Raw genomic sequence first — 22187 nt, 5'->3', positions numbered from 1 at the left:
TAATTTGTGAGTTGCTATAATGCTGAAAGCTATGCCACTAGTGTGTCAAGTGCCAAAAGGATCACCCATGGTGAACAGGTTTCAGTAGAGCTCCCAGATTAAGAAAGACTAGGAAGCAGAATTGGCCATCTACTATCTAAATAGAAAGCCTTTGAAAACCCTAAGAACAATAGAGGAACACAGATAGTTTTAGTAGTAGAGGTAGAGCTTAGAATGCAAGTCAGTGAAATGGAAGAAAAATAGTGGCAAACATTGTTTAATAATTGGGACATGGAATGACAAATAATGAGTGCTGGAAAACTAGAGTTTGTGAAAAGGAAACTGAATTCATGGCTATCATTGCTCTTGGCATTAAACAGATGAGATAGAATAGCTTTGGCCACTTCGAATTAAACAATCACATGGTATATTATGTTGGGAATAAAGAACAGCAGAAGAATGGTGTTGACTTCATAGTTAAAAATATATCATTTCAAGTTCCACCCTGAAGTACAATGTTGTGTTATCGGGTATTATCCATATGTATACATATGGAAGATTTGTTAATACGGCTATTATTCAAATATACACTTGAACACCTAATCCAAAGAGGAGGAAATTGAAAATTTGTATCAAATTTTGCAGTCTGAAATTGGCCAAACATGGCAATCAAGATGCATTAATGATAATTGATGACTGGAATGCAAAAGTTGGAAACAATGAAAAAGTAATCAGTTTTGGTGACAGAAATGAGGCTGAATAGAACGATCAAATTTTGTGTGTTCAATGATTTGTTCATTACAAATACCTTTTTTAATAAACATAGATGATAATTTTATACATGGACCTCACCTGACAGGCTGCATAGGAATCAGACAAACTACATCTATGGAAGGAATCACTGAGGCTTAATATCAGCAGTTAAAACCAGGCCAGGGTAGACTGTGGAACAGACCATCAGCTACTTTTATGCGTGGGATAACATCAAGGATATCATCCATGAAGTGAACAAAAAAGGTGACTGCAAAAACAGAGAAGAAAGAAACAGCTGAAATGGATATTGGGAGAGACTCTGAAAAATCACACTACAGCATGAAGAAACAAAAATAAAGGGGAAAAAGCTGAAGTAAAAGAGCTGAACAGAAGATTTCATATAGCACCTTGAGAAGACAAAGTATTATAAAAGGACATGTAGAGAGCTAAAATTGGAGAATAAAAAGAGAAGAGCTCGCTCCAATTTTTTAAGCTGAGAGAAATGGAAAAAAAAAATTCTTAAACCTTGAGGGGCAACTGAAAGATAACTACGGGCAGTATGTTGAATGATCCAGGGAGCATCAAAAGAAGATGGAGGGATTACGTAGAGTCACTGTATCAAAAAGAATAGATTGACACTGAAAAATTTCAGGATGTACCAAATTAATAAAAGCCAATGTTAATGAAGGAAGAAGTTAAAACTTCATTGAAGGCATTGGCAAAAAGGCCCCAGGAATCAATAAGATACTTATTGACTTGGTCCAACTAACATATGAAGCCTTGTTTGTGCTCACCAGTCTATGCCAGAAAATATAGAAGACAGATACCTGTTCAAAGGACTGGAAAAGATCCATGTTTGTTCCTATTCCCAAGAAAGGCGATACAATAGAATGTGGAAATTATCAAGCAATATCATTAATATCACATGCAAACAAAATACTACTAAAGAACGCTTAAAAATGGCTAGAATAGTCCATAGATAGAGAAATGCCAGAAGTTCAAGCACTATTTAGAAGAGACTGTGACACTAGGGATATTACTGCTGATGTCAGATGGATCCTGACTGAGTATAAAGAATACCAGAAGAATGTCTATTTATGCTTTATTGACTATGCAAAGTCATTTGACCGTGTGAAACATAACAATTATGGCTTACATTGAAAAGAATGGGAATCTGAAGACACTTAATTGTGCTTATGTGAAACCTATACCTAGACCAAGAGGCGAACAGAGCAAGGGAATACTATATATTTTAAAATTAAGAATGACGTGAGTCAGAATTGTATCCTTGTTCTATATCTATTCAATCTGTATGCTGAAAAAATTATTCAAGAAGCTAGGCTCTATGAAGAAGAATGTATCATCAGGATTGGAGGAAGACACTTTAATAACCTGTGTTATGAAAATGACACAGCCTTGATTACTGAAAGTGAGGAGTGCTTGAAACACTTGCTACAGATGATCAAAGAATACAGCCTTCAGTATGGCCTCAACATTAAAAAAACAAAAATTCTCATGGCTCGTCCAAGAGGTAGCATGATAAATAGATGGAGGAAAAAATTGAAGTTGTCAATGATTTCATCTTGCTTGGATCCACAATCAACACTCTTCATACTAGCAGTCAGGAAATAGAAGATGTAGTACACTGGAAAACTCTGAAGTCAGGGATCTCTCCAAATTTTTGAGGAGCAATAATATCAGTCTGAGGAATAAAGTGTGGCTTATTCAGGCCATGGGATTTTTAATCACTTGCTGTGTATCTGAGAGCTGGACAATGAATAAGGATGACAGAAGATGCCCTAGAGCTGTGATATTGGACATAACTACTGAGCTGCCATGGACTGTCAACAGAACACACAAAAATGTCTTGAAGAAAGTACAGCCAGAGTGCTCTTTGGATGCAAAGACATAAAGCTTTGTCTCACGTACTTTGGGCATGTTGCTTGGAGAAGCTTTTCCTTGGAGTGGGACATCATGATTGTGGAGGTGGAGGGTTGGCATAAAAGAGGAAGACCCTCAACCAGATAAGTTGACACAGTGACTGCAGCAATGGACTCAAGTGTGTCAGAGATTGTGAGGATGCCATAGGCTAGGACAGATCTGTCATTTATAGAGTCACTGTGGTTCATATTTGAACTTGATTGATGGCACCTAATAACAACAACAACAGCAACTAGAGTAAGGTAAGTAATTCTGAAAATTACATTTCAAAGATGAAAGGGGGGTGGGAATTGTACATATTTCAGAACAGAATAATGGATAAAAGTTTCTAAAATAACTTCTTATAGAATTATTACGTATGATTATATAAAACACAAAGTATATGTACAAAATATGGTTAAAATATAAAGTATATTTATAAAATATGTGTTTATGCATATTTTGTATATATATGTATATAAATATTATATACAAAATCATAAAAAATTTTGAAATAAGAACAGTTGAGTAAATGGAAAATATTTTATAGAGTTTTGTTGGCATTTTCTGGCAGTAGTCACACTACTAACACAAAAGCAACACTTCTGTGGTATTTAGAATCCTTTACTGGCTCCATGGGAGAAAGATATGTGATTGATCAATACAACCACCCACTGAAGGGTCATTAGGAGTTGACAACAACGACTTAGTTTTGAGTTTTGATTAGAGAAACCATGAAAAGGACGGTTTACAGAATCCTCAGGACCTCCATAAGGAAAAGACTGATAATCCAATTACAACAAGGGCAAAAGACATGGAAAGACTTTTCACAAAGGAAGACATTCAGATGCCGAACAGACTCTTGAAGAAATAGTTAAAATCACTGGCAATAAGATATGTAAATCAAAACTATAATGAGATACCATCTCCCTCCAGTAACAATGACAATGATTAATAGCATAGAAAGCAACAGATGTTAGAGAGGATGTGGGAAGATTGGAACTCTCATACACTGTTGGTGGGATTGTAAAACGGTACAACTACTCTGGAAGGCAATTTAGCGGTTCCTCAAAAAGTTGAACATAGAAAATCCATATGACCAAACTATTCCACTGCTAGGAAAATACCCCAAGGAAAATAGAAAGAACAAAGAGAAAAACTGGAAATTTGTACAGATAGGCATATTTGTGTACCGATTTGTACACAAAGCAGCTTTAATCACAGTAGTAAAAATGAAAACAGTTCAAATGTCCATCAACAAAAGAATGCATTAAGAAATTGTGGTATATTCACATGATGGAATACTATGCAACACTCAGGAGTAATGAGTAATTACTCAGGAGTAATTAAAAAAAATACTATATGACAGAGGCTGGACGGTATTATGTTGAATGAACTAACTCAGTCCTATATAGATAAATACTGAATTAGACCATTTTTAAAAAAGGATAAATATTAAGATGTGTACAAAGGTGCAAAGGAAGGAGGGAAGCTGAGAGGCTGGGGAAGTGAAAAATCAAGAGGTCACAGAGTATGGTGAGTAGAGGGAGGGGATGAAAGAATTGGTAAAGATTCAGTGGGGACCTGAAAGAATGGATTAATAGTGGACATTGATCAAAGGTGATTAGCTTTATAAAACATATTGTGAACACTTGATTGTGTTTATATGAAGATTATACTTGGACCAGGAGGCAGTAGTCAGAACAGAGAAAGGAAACAGTTCATGGTCCAAAATTGGGAAGGATGTGCATCAAGGATGTGTTAATTCTCCATATCCTTATATCTATATATGGAACAAAATATCTGAGAGTCTGGGCTCTATAGGAAGAAGTGTGGCATCAGGATGGAAGGTAGACTTATCAACAATGTGCATTATGCAGATGACATGATTGCTGAAACTGAAGAGGACCTGAAGCGCTTGCTGTGGAGGGTCAAGGACTACAGCCTTAAATATGGATGGAAGCTCAACATCAAGAAAACAAAGATTCCCACTGCTGGGAAGATAGATGATGAAGAGATTGAGATTGTTGACAGCTTCAGTTTGCTTAGCTCTACAATCAAAATTCTTGGTACCATCAGTCAGGAAATTAAAAGATGAATTGCATTGGGAAAGTCTGCAAGGTACTGAGGAGCAATGATGTTAGTCTGGAGACTAAGGTTCACCTGATACAGGCCATGGTCTTTGCAATTATTTGCTATGCATCAGAGCTGGACAATGACTAGGGATGCTAGAAGGGAAGTGGATGCCTTTGAGCTTTGGTGCTGGAGAAGAGTATTGAAGATGCCATGAACTGCTAGGAGAAGAAACAAGTTTGTCCTGGAAAGAGTAAAGCTAGGCTGCTTATTGGAGGCAAGGATTCTGAAGACAAATCTGACATACTTTGGATGTGTTGCAAGGTGGGATCAGTCCTTGGAGAGGGATGCCATGCTTGGAAGTGTGGAGGGACAGCACAGCAGAAGACCCTTGATGAGATGGATTGATTCAGTCACTGGGGTAATGAGGATAGGCATATCAGAGACAATAAAATTGACAAGGGATAGAGTACGGTTTAGGGCAGTTTTACATGGGTTTGCTATGAGTCGCAAGCAACTCGATAGCACATAACAACAACAATAACAATAACAATGTGAATGAAGGAATGTGTGAAACACAATGTATATAAATGAAACACATGTATATTAATCTTGAATGCAGCCGTTATAATTTTGTTTTTTTTTTAAAGGGGCCAGATTATTTGGTTACTAATATCCTTTCAACTGTTATGTTTATGATTCTCCAATTTTTTCCCCAGGCTGGTTTAGCACTGGGGAATGTGAACTTAATAAGGCCTGAGAGTGGAAAAGAAAAAGAAGCTTGGAATAGAGAGGTATAGAAAACTAAGTAAATTCAGCCCACAGCATAATGGAAAGAAAGTACCCTTCAGGGAACAGTGTGCTTTAACAGAGTTCTGAGGAGAGGTAAAGATAAATCTACAGCTTGCATTTTCTGTTTGTGTTATTGTACATTCAGAATAACCCTCCAAGCACCATGCCATGGGACATGACTCTGCCATACGGCATATCTAGAGTAACAAGGAGCCCTGCAGTCCCACTGTGGGCATAGACAGAGCATGACTCATAGCATCACCATCTCATTTAACCTTACAGAGATGGGTTACACAGTATTAATAGTTTCATTCTAAAGACAAGAAAATCCACATTCTGAAAGGCAAAATCCCTTACCTGAGTTAACTTGGTCTCAAAGCCTGAACTTTTAATTTATTAAGAAAGTTTCAGGGATTCTTGGACTTTAGACCTAGAGAAGTTCTTAAAAAGCCTACCTTCTTAGTTTTACTTCTGAGTGTGAATGGAGAGAAAGAATGGAAATCTCCATTCTCCAGAGAGTCTCTGTGTAGAGAAATGGCTGGAGTTTTAAGGTGATGTGCCATTGTGAATACCATTCATGAGCTGTCCTCTCCACACTATCTACAACCAATAAGGCAAACCATGCAGCAGACAGAATCCAGGAAAGGGAGAGAGGCAAGGATTTATGGAACTCCATCCCAGCCTTTTAATCTCCAGTGCCTTTTTTGTTATTGTAACATGATGCTGAGTTGAACCCAAGACACAGCTGACCATCCAGCAGGTTTTCAGAGGCAGTAGATTGCACAGGAGGAGATTGCCCATATTTCTCCAGGAGAGAAGCTGGTTAATTCAAACCACCTGTTTTGGAGTTGGTACTCCTTACCCATTAGACCACACTCTAAAGTGGTTCTCCAGCACCCCTTTAGAAGTCCAAAATACACAGAAATTTGCTTTCAGACTAGATTTTTTTTTCTTTTTTTTTTCTCAGACTAGATTTTTTTAAAGTGCACTGCAGCTGGAAAGTTAGAGCTCCCATCATGTTTAGTAATCATGGTCTTTGTTAGTCTGTAAAATAAATGTTCACACTTTATGAATGAGGAAATGAGTTTAAGTAACTCACACAAGGTTATAAAATCCCATTGCTGTATAGTTAATTCTGACTCAAAGTCATGCTATAGGACAGAGTAGCATGGCTTCACAGAGTTCCCAAGGCCACAATTAGGAAAGCAATTGCTGACGTTACCTATTTATTTCAGGGAGCACTTGGTAGGTTCAAACTACTGACCATACTTCTTCCTTTAAGATTACAGAAGAATTAGTTGTATGAACCCTCCGTAGTCAAGAGGAGGATTTTGAATCAATGCCTAACATTATCCTTAAAACATTCCTTTAAGATGGTGCAATCACTCTGGAAGACAGTATGGTGCTTTCTAAAAAATTTGGAAATAGAAATACCATTTGACCCAGCAATTTCACTACTGGGAATTTACCCTAAAGAAACCAGTTGGTCACAATAGCAAACAGTTGGAAACAACCCAAGTGCCCATCAAAAAGCTAATGGATAGAGAAGCTGTGGTATACTTACATGATGGAATACTATAAAGCACTGAAAAACAAAGAACTCAAGAAATATTATACAAAATAGGTGACCATGGAGGACATTATGCTGAGTGATATATCTCAATCACAAAAGGACAAGTATTGCATAATGCCACTATTATAAAACAGGACTGAAGTCTATGGGGGAGAGAATAGTCTAAAAGTATTATATTTTAGGGCATTATTTTTATCGTAGGAGTATGCAATGAGGGTTGTAGAGTGGATTATATTTGGGGCTAGGGGGTGGGGTTTGGGGAGGTGCGGGGGCGGATTGTGTGCCAATGAGGGAGTTTTTCTTTTGCTTTTCAAGGAGAGGAGCAAATGGGGGGGAGGGGGGAGGGGTTTGTGTGGGGAGAAGGGTGCAACAATGAATGAATGGAATCCCAAAATCTCTGTAGATGTTTACTGAAATGAAAAATAAACAACCTAAATTTAAAAACAAAAACAAAACAAAACAAAAAAAACAGGACTGATTTGGGGGTTGGCAGAAAACTAAGAAAAGAGGGGATAAATAATGTACACAACATTGAACCAGGTGATGAAGAGAACTGTATAAAAGCAATATATGATCAGGTATTATTCCCATGACAAGAGTCCAGAATAAGAGCTGCATAGTAAAGTGGTCTGGGGAGGAGGGGCAGAGGCACTGTATAAGAATGAAAGGACTTTTTTTTTTCTTTTTTAAATAAAAAGTGAACTGGGGGCAGCAGGGAGGAAAACGTGCAACAATGAATGAATGGAAATCCAAGTTCTTTATAAACTTTCATTAAAATCTCAATTAAAAAATAAAAAAGTATAGCTTTCAGCTTACAAGAATACAGTTTTGGGGTGTCTGATTAAATGCATTATACTAATTTTTAAAGACTATTTTGCTTCCAAATTAGTTTCTATTGCCTAATTTGTTTTTTCTATCATTGGAACCATAGCTGGTTAAAGGTGTTATTTTATCTTTAACTGCTTGAATCTTGTTAAGGTGTAGCTGCACGTGATAGCCCATGGCATTGATTTTTTTTTTAATAGTGAGGCAGTCCTATTTTATTTTTATTCCATAATATAAAAGATCCTTGAAAACTTTGCTTTTATGACTATTAAAACTTTTTTTTTTTAACTATTAAAACTTTTTAGCTTCAAAGTTCAACATAGAGCTGCCGTATAATCCAGTGATACATTTAGGAAAAACAAAAGCAGAAATGCAAACAGAAAAAAAAATCCACCCCCCTCAAAAAAAACAACAACCCCATCCGTTTAAGGTTTTGTCTGATTTCATTCTTTGTTTTTAAAAGATAAGAAAGTTAGAGGGGCAATTCTCAGACTTACTCCTAAGTAGTCACATGGTGAGGTGGTGGCCACCATAGGAAGCCTCAGATCTAAAGGAGAGAAGCATGAGCTTGACAATTTGAAGACACAAACTCTGGTCCTGGATCTACAGGATACTATGTTGACATTAGCTGCCATCAAGTCACTTATTGTGACTCACACTCAACAGAATAAAGTGCTATTCAGGGCTGTGCCATCCAAAGATCAGTTGTCTATTGAATCATTGTGATCCATGGAATTTTCAGTGACTGATTTTAAAAAATACTTTCTTCCTAGACATTTTATTCTGGAAGTGCCACTAAAATCTTTCAGCATTGTGGCAACATGAAAAAAACTACCACTGACAGATAGTGGCTATGCTAGAGGTACATTTTCCAAATATCAAACTTGGGATATACCAGTATCTATACCAGTTTCTTTTATCTGAAAGATATGATAGTAAATATTGTTCTCTAATTTCCAAATCGAGTGCCTTCTGCTTTAAAATGGCATCATAGATGGACAAAGTTGAAGACACTTCTTTAAAAGCAGTATTGTTTGACTCCCAAATTGTCTTACCCACCCTATAGTTTTTTATTTACTAGAGCTTGCTACCATATTTCTTCTAGAGAAAGAACTTTGCTGTCTTTGTACTTAACCGTGCTTAACGATCTCTTATTATTTTATTTTTGCATAGACTATCTGAATGTCACAAGTGTTCACCTGTTCAAGGAAAGATGGGACACCAATAAGGTGGACCACCACACTGACAAGTATGAAAACAATAAGTTGATTGTACGTCGAGGGCAGTCTTTCTACATCCAGATTGACTTCAATCGTCCCTATGATCCCAGAAGGGATCTCTTCAGGTTGGAGTATGTCATTGGTGAGTACCACATGCAAAGCTGAGTCATGAATGTGTACAAGCGCAATTGCATTGTTTCTTAGAATCATAGATGATTATTTGATTGAAGTTGGGCTTCTATGCAATCTCTGGATCACTCTTTGCTCTAAATGAGTCTGTTTAACACCCAAACATCACTCATCTAGGCCCATCCACATAAAAATCTAGTATAAGTAAGCATAGGTACACTTGGTTCAACATTTAGTTTATGTAAATTACTTTCCCAAAACTAATGCTTTTGGCATCACATTGTGACTTCTGATTTATCACTTTTGTCTCATGATTTAATTGGCCTCATATGAGGAAAATATTTTCAAATTAAAGCATGCGAGCTCCACAGGAGCATTTCCTCAAGTTTGTTCTGCTCTAGTCTAGTCCCAAGGGATTTTCCATGAAAAATGGGTTGTCAGATAAAGTTGAGTAAATAATTTGTACCTTAACCTCCTCTCCAAGATTCACAATGAATACTAAAGTTTCCAAGAAACACTATTATTCAACTTTAAGTCCAGTGCTTCTCAAATTTGGGTACACATGGAACAGCTTTATTAAGTTACAGGAATTAAAATTTTGACACATGTTGTTGGTAAATCTTTCTCTAGGAATTTGCAAAATTGCACCTCAACATGCATAAAGAAAAGGTGGTTCAGTATCAGGATGTCTGACCTTATAATACCACATGAAGAGGGAGCATCAGGCAATGAGACCAATAATGACTGAAACGTCTATGATAAAATTCAACCATCACTTCAGGATAGCAAGAGCACAATTCAATGATGCTAAAGATTATATACTCCAAACTTGACAGTATTTGGTATCCAAAGTAGCAAAATGTATTAATTTTAATAAAAAATCAAGAATTATACAATAAAACCTGCTATTATCACTCCTTTTTTGGAAAAAAATGATTGCTTTAAAAATTAACAATATAGGAAAAATAACTACTATAAGTGCTGAAAAATAAAAGATAAAAGTATACACAGCTATTTTTTAATTGTATATCTAGAAAACCCAGTAAGTTAAAGGGAAAAAATATATTACTAGTATGTCTTAGTTATCCAGTGATACTGAGGTAGAAATATTACAAATGGATGGCCTTGATAAATTTATTTTCTGTTAGTTTAGATATCTGAACTCAGAAGAGCTGCTTGAGAGGAAATCTGTCTGTCTCTTTCAATTCTGGAGGACGGTCCTTGTCTCTTTTTGAGTTTCTATCTCTTGGCTTTTGGTAATAAGTAGCTTAGCGTCTCTCTTTATCTCTTCTCGCACTTGTTTGTTTCATCTTTTTTAAATTTCAAAAGAAATGAACTTAAAATACACCTATACTAGTACTACCTCACCAGTGTAACAAAGAAAAGTCGCTCCCACATGGGGTTTTAACCAAAACTCACTGCTTTTGATCAAGGTGTAGCTCATAGTGACCTCACAGGAAAAAAATAGATCAACATCATGGAAATTCCATTGTTGTAATCTTTACTGACCTATGCTGTCACAGCTTTCTCTCACAGAACAGCTGAATCTCTCATAGAAGATCAAATGATTAACCTATTAATTCACTTAACAGCCTAGTGTTTTAACCAGTGTGCTACTAAGACTGCTGATTAAGGTGATATTTTTATTATATTTGTTAATTATAACAAAAAAAACATTTTTGTAAGCCCAGTTTATTTGTACCATTTGGGCTAAAAGTGTTCATTTTACATTTTGAGTCTTCTAGACCAGAAGGCAGTCATTGGAAGAGAGCAAGGAAACATTGCGTGGTTCCAAATCAGGAAAGGTATATGCCAAGGATGCATCCTATCTCTTTACCTTTTCAATCTATGTGTAGAACAGATAGTCTGGAGGGTTGGGTTCTATGAGGAAGATGTGGCATCAGGATTGGAGGTAGACTCATCAACAACTGCGATATGCAGATGACACAGCCTTGCTTGCTGAAACTGAGGAGGACCTGAAGTGCTTGCTGCGGAAAGTCAAGGACTATAGTTTTCAATATGAACTGAAGTTCAACATCAAGAAGACAAAGATTCTCACCACTGGGACAATTGACAACATCATGCTAGATTGTGAAGAGATTGAGATTGTTAACTGCTTCAGCTTGCTTGGCTCCACAATCAACACTCTTGGTACCAGCAACCAAGAAATCATAAGATGGATTGCATCGGGAAAATACAGGAGAGATCAAGGACCTCTCCAGAGTACTGAAGCACAATGATATCAGTGTACAGACTAATGTGTGTCTGATCCAGATCATGCCCTTCACAATTAATTGCTATTCATCAGAAAGCAGGACAATAACTAAGGATGATAGTGTTAGGGAGTTGTGTTGTCACCTCAAAAGGAAGCAGTTTGAAACCACCACTTGGTCTACAGAAGTAAGATAGGCAGTCTTCCATGGAACAATGTGCTTATCAATATCCATAGGGAACTTCCTTGCCACCCCAAACGTGGATCCTCTCTCTCTTGGTTTGAATCCACCAGTCACTCCTTGGGAGAAAGATGGACAAATCTCCACTGGAGGCTCTGCTGTGAGTTGGCTCTAACTGGACAGTTATGAGTGAATGAGTGATGCTGAACTAAGGGAAAGCACCATTATCAAACAGAGTCAAATAATGAATGGTCAAATACTACTGTTTTTAATGGCTGTTAGGTTAAATCAAATCAGCTCTGAGTAACAGCCATCAGATGTACACTAGAGTAAAATCCTGTACAAAGTTGTGTCATTCTCACAACCTGTTATGCTTAACCATATTGTTAAAGTCATTACATTAATCAATACATTTTATTGATAGTCTACGTCTCTTTCACTGACCTTTGCTAAGCATAATGTCCTTTTCCAAAGACTGGTCCCTCCTGACAGTATACCCAAAGTATAATACTTGTATTTACAATGCAAATTGGAATATAAATGTGGAAAAAGCAATTGACTGATGCCAGAGTGGACATGAGAGTGGAAAAAGAGATTCCTAATGGGGAGTAATAACACGATTGTCAGGCTTAGAGTTCCACAGAGAAGTAGTAGTTGTCCCAATTGTAGACTGAAAAGAGAAAACTAAGTTACAATGCTTGTAGGTTGTTACTATTGTTATGTGCTATCGAGTTGACCACATTTCATAATGAACCTATGGACAATAGTTCTGTACCTTGCCCTATATCAAGCCTTCCCCATCATTTCTGACACACCTGATCCCTAAGCCACATTCATTGTGTCAATCCATCTCATAGAAGGTCTTCCTCTCTTTCACTGACCCTCCACCTTTCCAAGCATGATTACCTTCTCTAAAGACTGGCCCCTTTCAACAACATTTCCAAACTGTATGTGATGAAGTTTCACCATCCTTCCCTCCAAAAGGAAGAGAACACTCTTGTTTCACTTTCTCCAGGACAAATGTTGGTGCTTTTAGCAGTTCATGGGCTATCCAGTACTTTTCTCCAGCACCACAACTCAAAAGGATTGATGCTCTTTTGTCATTCTTAGTCCTTGTCCAGCTTTCAGATGCATAAGAAGCAATTGAGAAGACAGTGGCTTGGATCAGGCACTTTGACTGACACCATTGCTCCTTAGCACTTTGGAGAGATCCTTGAGAGCAACTTTTCCCAGTGCAAATCATATTTTGATTTCATGACTGCTAATGCCAACAGCTGCTTATGGTTCCAAATAAGATGAAATGATTAACAATTTCAATCCTTTCTCCATTATGATGTTGTATTTTGGCCTGGTGGTAAGGATTTTTATTTTCTTGATGCTGAGATGAAATTAATTTTGGAGACTATAGACCTTGATGTTCTGTAGCAAGCACTTCAAGTCCTACTCACTTCAGCAAGTAAGGTTGTGTCATTGGCATAAGGTAGGTAATTGATGTGGGATCCCTTGCTGTCCACACCATGGTATCTGGAAGACTGTCGTTATGATTTGCTCTTAGTGTCCTTATGGTTTGCACTTACCAGTCAGTTTCTTGTGTTGGGGAACTGTTTTGCATGTTTCTGTTCTTAGTAGCCAAGATGCATACATGTTTGCTTCTTATCATACGCTTTTATGGGTACAGTGCTTAACTGTCAGAGCTTCTTTATTAAGACAGATTAGGAAGAAGGTTCAAAATCAGGAAGATGCATCCTGTCTCCATACCTTTTCCATAGATACGCAAAACAGAACATTTAGAAGGCTGAGATTTATGAGGAGAAATGTGGCATCAGGATTTAGGGGAAGACTTATCAGTAAACCTACATTATGTTGATGACACAACCTTGCTTGTTGAAACTGAGGAGGACCTGAAGCACTTGCTGCAGAAGGTCAAGAACTGTGTTCTTCAATATGAATTGAAACTCAATATCAAGAAGGCAAAGATTGTCACCACTGGACCAACTGGGAATAAATACCATGGTGGATGGAGAAGAGATTGAGGTTAATAACAGGTACAGCTCACCCAGCTCCACAATCAACACTCTTGGCATCAATAGTCATGAAACCAAAAGACAAATTGCATTAGATAAATTACTTTAGGGGCCTTTCCAGAGAACTGAAATGTAATGATATCAATCTAGAGACTAAGGTGCACCTGATCCAGGCCATGGTCTTTGCAATTACCTGCTTTACATCAGAGAACTAGAAAATGACTAAGGATGATGGAAGAAGAATTGATGCCTTTCAGTAGTGGTGCTGGAGAAAAGTCCTGAACATACCATGGACCACCAAGAAAACAAAAAGGTCTGTTTTGGTGAGAGTAAAGTTTCTCCTTGGAGGATAGTATTTGGAAGCTCCCTCTCACACACTTTGGGCATGTGGCCAGGAGGATGTCCTTCGAGGACTTTTAGTATTAATACATATATAAGGCACAAAGTTCTAATCTACCAGTTGATCCATAGTGGTAAGATGAGAAATATCCTACCATGTGATTTACAGCTTCTGAAAGTTCACTGGAGGGCCAATTATAAATTGGTTCCTACTCCACAACATATAATAACCACAACAATAAATACTAATTTTGGTATTTTTAAATGACCTTATTTTATATTGGCTTCCACACAAAATTAACATATATTGTTTTTAATTTATATACATTGTGTTTCACTCATTCTTCTATTAACATTATGTTTCATACATTCATTCCCATATATTTTGTTTTGTAAAATGAATTACCATTGGTCCATGTCCACCATTATCTTGCATTTTCATGTTCTCACTTGATCTTTCCTAATCCCTTTGCCCTCTCCCTTTACCTATCAAAATCTACGACCTCACGATATCCCCTTTCCCCACTCTCAGCCCCACTCTTCCTTTTCTTTCCTTCCTCCTTTGAACTTCTGTGCACATTACTATTAAATCTTCTATTCTTATGATATTATCTTATGCAGTATTTGTCTTTATGAGACTGAGTTAATTTACTCAATATAATGCTCACTAATCTCTCTCATGTTACACATTATTTTTAGAAATGAGAGCTATATAATATTCCATCATGCAAATATACCACAATTTTTCAATACATTCATTTATTGATGTACATTTTGGCTGTTGCTATAAACATCAGTGCAAAAATATCTGTTTGTTTCTCAGTTCTATTTTCCTTGGAGTATATTCTTAGCAGTAGAATAGCTGGGTAATATGGAATTTCTATGTTCAGCTTTTCGAGGAAATGCCAAACTGCCCTCCAGAGTGGTTAGACCATTTTACAATCCCACAAAAAGTGTGTGAGGGCATTTCCAATCTCTCCACATCCTCTCCAACATGTATTACTTGCTGCTCTTTTAAACTGCAACTGCTTCTGGGGTGAGATGGCATCTCACTGTGATATTTATTTGCATTTTTCTTATTGTCAGTGATTATGAGCATATCTCGTGTGTCTATTGGCTATCTATATGTCTTCCTATGTCAAAAGTATTTCCACATCTTTTGCCCATTTTGTTATGGGCTTATCAGTCTTTTTCTTGTGGTGATCCTATGGGATTTCGTAAACTTTTACTATGATACCCTTGTCTGAGATGGCATTGTCAAACATTTTAACCCCAGTCAGCAGGATTTTCTTTTCACTCTATTAGATAGAATGGGGTTTTTGTTTGGTTGGGTTATTTTTTGTGGGTTTTTTTTTGTTTGTTTGTTTGTTTTTTCACACAAGGACTTAATTATCCTCTCTTGGTTGTGCATTTTTGCTTGTGTTTGCTAGGGGAGGCCTTCTAAGTTTGGTCTCATTTTGTCTCATAATCTTTATGATTTGGGGTTTTACCCACAGGTTTCTGATCCACATTAAGTTTATTTCTATGTATGGTATGAAATAATAGATATTTACCATGAAAAGGGAGAGCACAATTAATATTCTTAATAACATTTTAAAGTAATATTTTCATTTTTTTCTGTTAAGTTATTTCTCCCTATATGAATCAAAACAAATTATGAGTAACATTGAGATGAATGAGATCCCGGAACACTTAATTGTGTTTATGAAAAACCTATACATAAAAAAAGTGTGTTTTCATATTTGTTCATCTATGTTTGAGCACCAAAAGTAGATTTAATAAGATACTCTTGACAAATTGTTGTTGTTGTTGATTGCCTTCAAGTCAAGAATGACTCATAGTAACCCTATGAACAAAAGGGCAGAAGCCCCTCTACATCTATTAACATTTATCAAAGTTCATAGAGTTTCTGGAGGCAAGTTGTTTAGGAAGTGGATGCCATTCCTGCTTCCAAATCTGTCATGGAATGTTAGGTTGAGTTGATGCATAACGACCCTATGTACAGCAGCTCTGAACCCTTCCCTGTCCTGAGCCAATCTCACAAATTCTGATACACCAAACCCCATCACCCTAGATGCTATATCAATCCATCTTATCTGGGGTCTCCCTCTCCTGCCCTGTCTATCCACCCTTCTGAGCATGATGTCCTCCTCCAAGGTACAATCTCTCCTTGCCACAAGCCCAAAGTAAGTGAGGTGGAGCTTCAAAATCCTAGCTTCCAAGGAGAGACTTGATTTCATGCCCCCAACACAGACCTATTTGTTTTCTTGGCAGTTCGTGGTATGTTCAACACTCTTCTTCAGCACCACAACTCGAAGGCATCTATTCTTCTTCTGTCATCCTTAGTCATTGTCCAACTTTCTGAAGTATAACAAGTAATTGAGAAAACTATGGCCTGGATTAGGCACACCTTTGTATCTATACTGACATCATTGTTGTTCAACACTCTGGAGAGGTCCATGACAACAGATTTTCCCAATGCAATTTGTCTTTTGATTTCCTGACCGGTGGTATTAAGTGTGTTAATTGTGGATCTGAGCACGCTGTAATTGTTAAAAACTTCAATCTCTTCTCCATCTATTATGGTGCTACCAATTGGCACATTGATGAGACTCTTTTTCTTCTTGATGTTAAGCTTCAGTCCATATTGAAGACTACAGCTCTTGACCATTTATAGCATGTGCTACAGGTCTTCTTCAGTTTCAGAAAGCAAGGTTGTGCCATTTTCATAGGTGGTTAATGAGTCTCCCTCCAATCTTGATGCCACACTCCTCCTCATAAAGCCCTGCTTCCTGAATGATCTATTCTGCACGCAGATTGAAAAGGTACAGGGACAGGATGCATTCCTAATGTACTCTTTTCTTGACAAATATGTAATGTAATTAGCACTCTTATATTCAGTAATTGGGAATTGGGAACTCTGATAGCTTAGTGGTAAGAAGCCATACTTCAAATCCAAAAATTCACAATTTGGATCTACCAGCAGCTCCTCCACAGAAGAAAGATGGATAATCTCATCCTATTGCTTCTGAAAACTCATTGGAGAGTCATCTATAAGTTGGTTTTGACTCAATAGCATGTAACAATAACAATAAAAACATTCAGTATGTGTCAACTATTGGAGTACTCTATTCATACTGCTACTCAAAATGTGGGGACAATTTTAGCTTTATCTCTTCCTTTATAGTCAAGTACTTAGGATACTAAGAAGAGGCTAAGGAAACTTTCCTCCTGAATTATACTTGCTTGAGGCCATCTTTCATATATTATTTAGATAATGAACATTTTGGGAAAAATTACAAAGATGCATATCTTAGATTGGTTCTCAGGAAACAGACTTTGAGAAGAAGCTTCATGTGCAGATGGTTACAGGGGAATCCTCTTGGGATCAACATCAATTATGATATAAAGGAATCAGTACTAGGTAGAGGTAAATTTGAATTATGACTTGGCAAAAGTAAATGAATTCCATAAGGAGTTTGTTCCACTGTGAGGCAGGGATGTCACCTTTATATCCTGGCCATTGGGATAACTGATCCTTGACTACAGGCTATTTACAAAGAGAGATAGTAACCTTAGTGTAATTGGCTCTTGAGTGGGTAAGAGCAGATCCCTGAGAATGACTCATAAGAGCTGTCAGCACCAACACTTAGCACCTGGGGAGTTGAATACATCACTCTTGAAAAGAAAGATCCTGGCAGCAAACTTTAGCATATATTACCGTAAGCCTTTGAAGTCTTCTATTCTACAAAAAAATTTCAAGCCTCAACTTTCATTACTGAAGGATTCTAAGGGCAAAATTAGTGATGCAGCAAACATGAAAACAAGATGCAAGAAATATATAGAGTAACTGTGCCAAAAATAATTGGTAAACACACTAAACTATTTCAGGTAGTTATCTTAGGACCAAGAACCAATTTTACTGAAGGAAGATGTCCAAACTACTCTAAAGGTATTGGCAAAATATAAAAGCCCATAGACTGATGCATCTCTGGATGTGCTCACCAGCCTATGCCAAGAAATTTGGAAGATGACTACCAGGCCAACTAACTAGAGGATATCTATACTTGTTCCCATGCCCAAAGAGGAAATCCAACAGAATTTAGACATTATCAAATAACACTATTAATATTTTACTTATGTAAATAAAATCTTATTGGAGATTATTTAAAAATGGCTGGAATATTACATCAACAACGTTTTGTCAAAAATTCAAACTGGATTCAGAAGGAACATCTTTGCTTTCAAATGGGTCTTGGCTGAAAGCACAGACTATCAGGAAGATATATACTTGTATTTTCTTTACTATGCAAAGGCATTTGACTGTGTGAATCAAGACAAATTATGGATAAAATTGAGATGAATGGGAACCCAGAGCACTAAGTTGTGTTTACCAAAAACCTTTACATAAATAAATAAGAAGTCATCTGAACAGAACAAAGTAACACTGCATGGTTTAAAATCAGGAAAGGTGCATGTCATGGTTATGTTCTTTCTCTACAAGCTGCATGTTGATCAAATCATTCAAGAAACTGTATTACATAGAAAAAAATGTGGCATCGGGACTGAAGGAAGACTCATCAACAACCTACATTATGGAGATGGCATAGTATTTCTTGTAGAAAGTGAAAAGGATTTGAAATACTGCAGAATACCAAAGATTATAGCATTCCTTATGGATTGATTATATCTCAAAAATCAATACAATGAAAATCCTCACTACTGGACCAATAGATAACATCATAATAGATGGAAAATGGTTGTCAATAATTTAATGTTACTTCTATCCACCTTTACCACACATAGTAATGTTGTGTGATCTTGTGTGGAAACCAACTCAACTCATAGCTGACCCTCCAGTGGATGTCAGAAGCTAGGCTGTGAATCACTGAAGAGAAGATTGCCTAACTTTCTATGGCAGAGCAGCTGTTGTCTTTGAAGTCCTCAGGTAATAGAAGTCAAGAAATCAAAAGATGTGTTGCATTGGGAAAATCTGTTGTCCAGAACGTCTCCAAAGTGTTAAAGAGCAATGATGTCAGTTAACACAAAATATTGTCTCTGGATTCTTACGCATATGGAAGTTGGACAATGAATAAAGATGGCTAAAGAAGAATGGATGCCTTCAAATCGTGATATTGGAAAAGAGTGCTAAATATGCCATAGACTGCTAAAAGAACAACAAATGTATCTTGCAGGAAGTGAAACAAAGTTGTCTTTTACAGGCTAGGATGATGAAACTCCATATTACTAGTTTGGGCATGTTGTCAGGAGGGGGTTCTTGGAAAAAAGACACTATGTTGGGAAAAGTGAAATGTCAGAGAAAGAAAGGAAGACCCTGAACCTGATGGACTGATGTAGTAACTGTAACAATGAATTCAAGCATATCACAGATGGTGATAATGGCACAGCATAGGGAATGGCTTCCCCTCTGATGTTCACAGGGTCACTGTACGTCATAGTGGACTTGATGGCACCATCTTACAAAAATAGGAAAAATAGGAAACATATTGGACTTGACATAAAATCTTTATATTTTTAAACCAATATGTATTTTTAACTCTTTGTGAACTCATCATAAGTACTTTCAAGGTAAAGACTTACTCCAACATACTCCACCTATCATAGGCATTATGTCATATTATTTTCTATTTCAAAATTGTTTACAGAGATAAGAAATAGAATGTGTCAAAATTCAACATTCTACTACTTGGTGGATGAGAAAAAAAAACAGTGTATTTTTAAAGGTACTTAAAAAACCAATAAGAGAGGCTTTATCTTTATCGATGTGCTTATTCTACCTCAGGTCATAAATACAGTCTACAATTCGACCTCAGGCTTTAACCACTGCTGCAGCACCATGATAGATGAAGAAATTGAGATTGTTAACAATTTCAACTGCTTGGTTCCACAATCAACACTCTTTACAAAAGCAATCAGGAAATAAAAAAGTAATGGCATTAGGAAAAATCTATCAGCCACCTCTCCAGCATGCTAAAGAGCAACAACGTTAGTCTAGAAACTAAGTGCACCTGATCCAAGCCATGGCCTTTCCAATTATTTGCTACACATCAAAGAGCTGGACAATGACCAAAGATAATAGAAGATGAATGGATCAATGCCTTTGGGTTGTGGCTTTGGAGAAGAGCATTGAACAGACCAGGGACTGTCAAAAGGAAAAACAGGTCTGTTCTGGAAAGGATGAAACTAAGCTGCTCCTTAAAGGCAAAGATTTTGAAGCTCTGTCTTACATATTTTGGCCATGTTACCAAGAGGGACCAGTCATGGAAAAGTATATCATGCTTGGAAGGGACAGTGCAGGAGAAGAAGACCTTGAATGCGATGGTTAGGCACACTGACTATGGTCATGAATGTAGGTGTGTTGGATACAGTGAAATTGGCTCAAGATAGGAAAGGATTCAGCGTTATTGTACACAGAGTTGTGATGAGTTGCAGGGGACTAGATGGCACATAACATCAACAACTACATAGAGTACCCAGTCTTAGGAAAAATAATTTTTGTACACTTGTTACATACTTGTGACAACTCAGCAAAAACCCTCTTAAAATCCAGTACTTATGTCAATAGGATTGAATAATGTCATAGAAATTGGATTTTAAAAGTATTCTATTATAGTATTCTATCTTTAGATTTTAAAATTATTCCATTATAGTAGTCTATTTTTTTCTTTTGTAAAAATAAATTCTTGTGTACCATTGAATCAGATCTGACTGGCACAGGAGGAGATTTCCTCTCCTTCTCTAGCAGAGCATCTGGTGGGTTCAAACTATGTGACTTCAGGATTGCGCCTTTGGGATTGCAGCACAGCTTCTTGCCACTAGGCCTTCATTATAGTATTCTTGTATAGTAATTGAATTACTTGTCTCAAAACAAGCAAGTGATGAACGTGAATTAGAAGTGAAATTATGTATAAAGGTTTATAACTGTTGGAACATCTCAATTTCAGGAAACTAAAACTATGGAAAACCAGACCTAAAAAACTTAAATACAAATGCTTTGCAAAAAAAATACTAAAGGACACATGTTGTTGTTGTTGTTGTTAAGTGCTGTCGAGTGGCAGGCGCCTCATAGTGACCCTATGAAGGAAAGTCCTCGACTCTTGGGTGCCTTTCATCTTCTCTCTAGGTTCATAGGGTTTCTGGAGGCAAACTATTACAGAAGTGGATGCCACTTCTCCTTCCAAGCTTGTTTTATTTGGGGAGCTCCACCCCACTCTCTGAAAGGACACATGTTGTTGTTGTTATGTGCCATCGAGTCATTTCCGACTCATAGCGACCCTATGCACAACAGCCCTAAACCCTGCTCTATCCTACACCAACTGCACCATCTCTGACACACCCATCCCGATTACCCCAGTCACCGAATCAATCCATCTCATAGAGGGTCTTCCCCTCCTGCGCTGTCCCTCCACCCTCCCAAGCATGATGTCCCTCTCCAAGGACCCGTCCCTCCTGGCAACATGTCCAAAGTATGTCTGACGAAGCTCCAGAATCCTTTCCTCCAAGGAGTAGCTTGGTTTAATCCTCTCCAAGATGAATCTGTTTGTTTTCCTGGCAGTCCATGGTACATTCAGTACCCTTCTCCAGCACCACAGCTCAAAAGTATCCACTCTCCTTCTGTCCTCCCTAGTCATTTTGCAACTCTCTGATGCATAACAAGCGATTGCAAACACCATGGCCTGTATCAGGCGCACCATAGTCTCCAGAGAGATACTGTTGCTCTTGAGCCCTTTAGAGAGGTCCCTAACAGCAGACTTTCCCATCACGATACGACATAGAAAAACTTTTTTAATACTTTTATGCTTTCAATGCAATTAAGCACATCCATAAAATTTCATTTTCACAGCTACTTTTAAAAAATACAGATTGCAGAGTTGTTATTGCTTTTATGTGCTGTCAAGTAGGAAATTACCCCAGAGTTCCAGTGGCAGTGAATCGTACAGGAAGAGCTTGCCTATGTGTCTCCACAGAGCAGTTGGCTGATTCAAACCATGTGCCTTTGGGTTGATAAAGTAAATCCTTAAACAATAAACCCCCAGAACTTTGTGTTACAGAGTAAACTAACTTTTAAAATAAAGAAAAGGAATCTTATACTTTAATTCTTCCAATTGGCTTTCAGTCCATTGTTATTGTTTCTTTCTCTTTCCCT

At 37.3% G+C, this 22187-nt stretch overlaps 1 protein-coding gene across 1 annotated transcript in view; it reads left to right on the top strand.

Annotated features, from left to right (window-relative positions):
• Nucleotides 1–22187, top strand: part of F13A1 (coagulation factor XIII, A1 polypeptide) — a 302545-nt gene that overhangs the window by 12155 nt on the left and 268203 nt on the right. The window contains exon 2 of the mRNA XM_006888734.1: nucleotides 9089–9277. Coding sequence (XP_006888796.1) covers nucleotides 9089–9277 — 189 coding nt within the window. The remainder of the gene's footprint in view (nucleotides 1–9088; nucleotides 9278–22187) is intronic.

The sequence above is a fragment of the Elephantulus edwardii genome, unplaced genomic scaffold (genome assembly GCF_000299155.1).
Source record: "Elephantulus edwardii isolate Elephantulus edwardi_28Jun2011 unplaced genomic scaffold, EleEdw1.0 scaffold00071, whole genome shotgun sequence".
In the NCBI taxonomy this organism is placed as follows: domain Eukaryota; kingdom Metazoa; phylum Chordata; class Mammalia; order Macroscelidea; family Macroscelididae; genus Elephantulus; species Elephantulus edwardii.
Note: the sequence above shows the minus strand (reverse complement) of the source record. Positions and strands in the feature narration are given on the sequence as shown.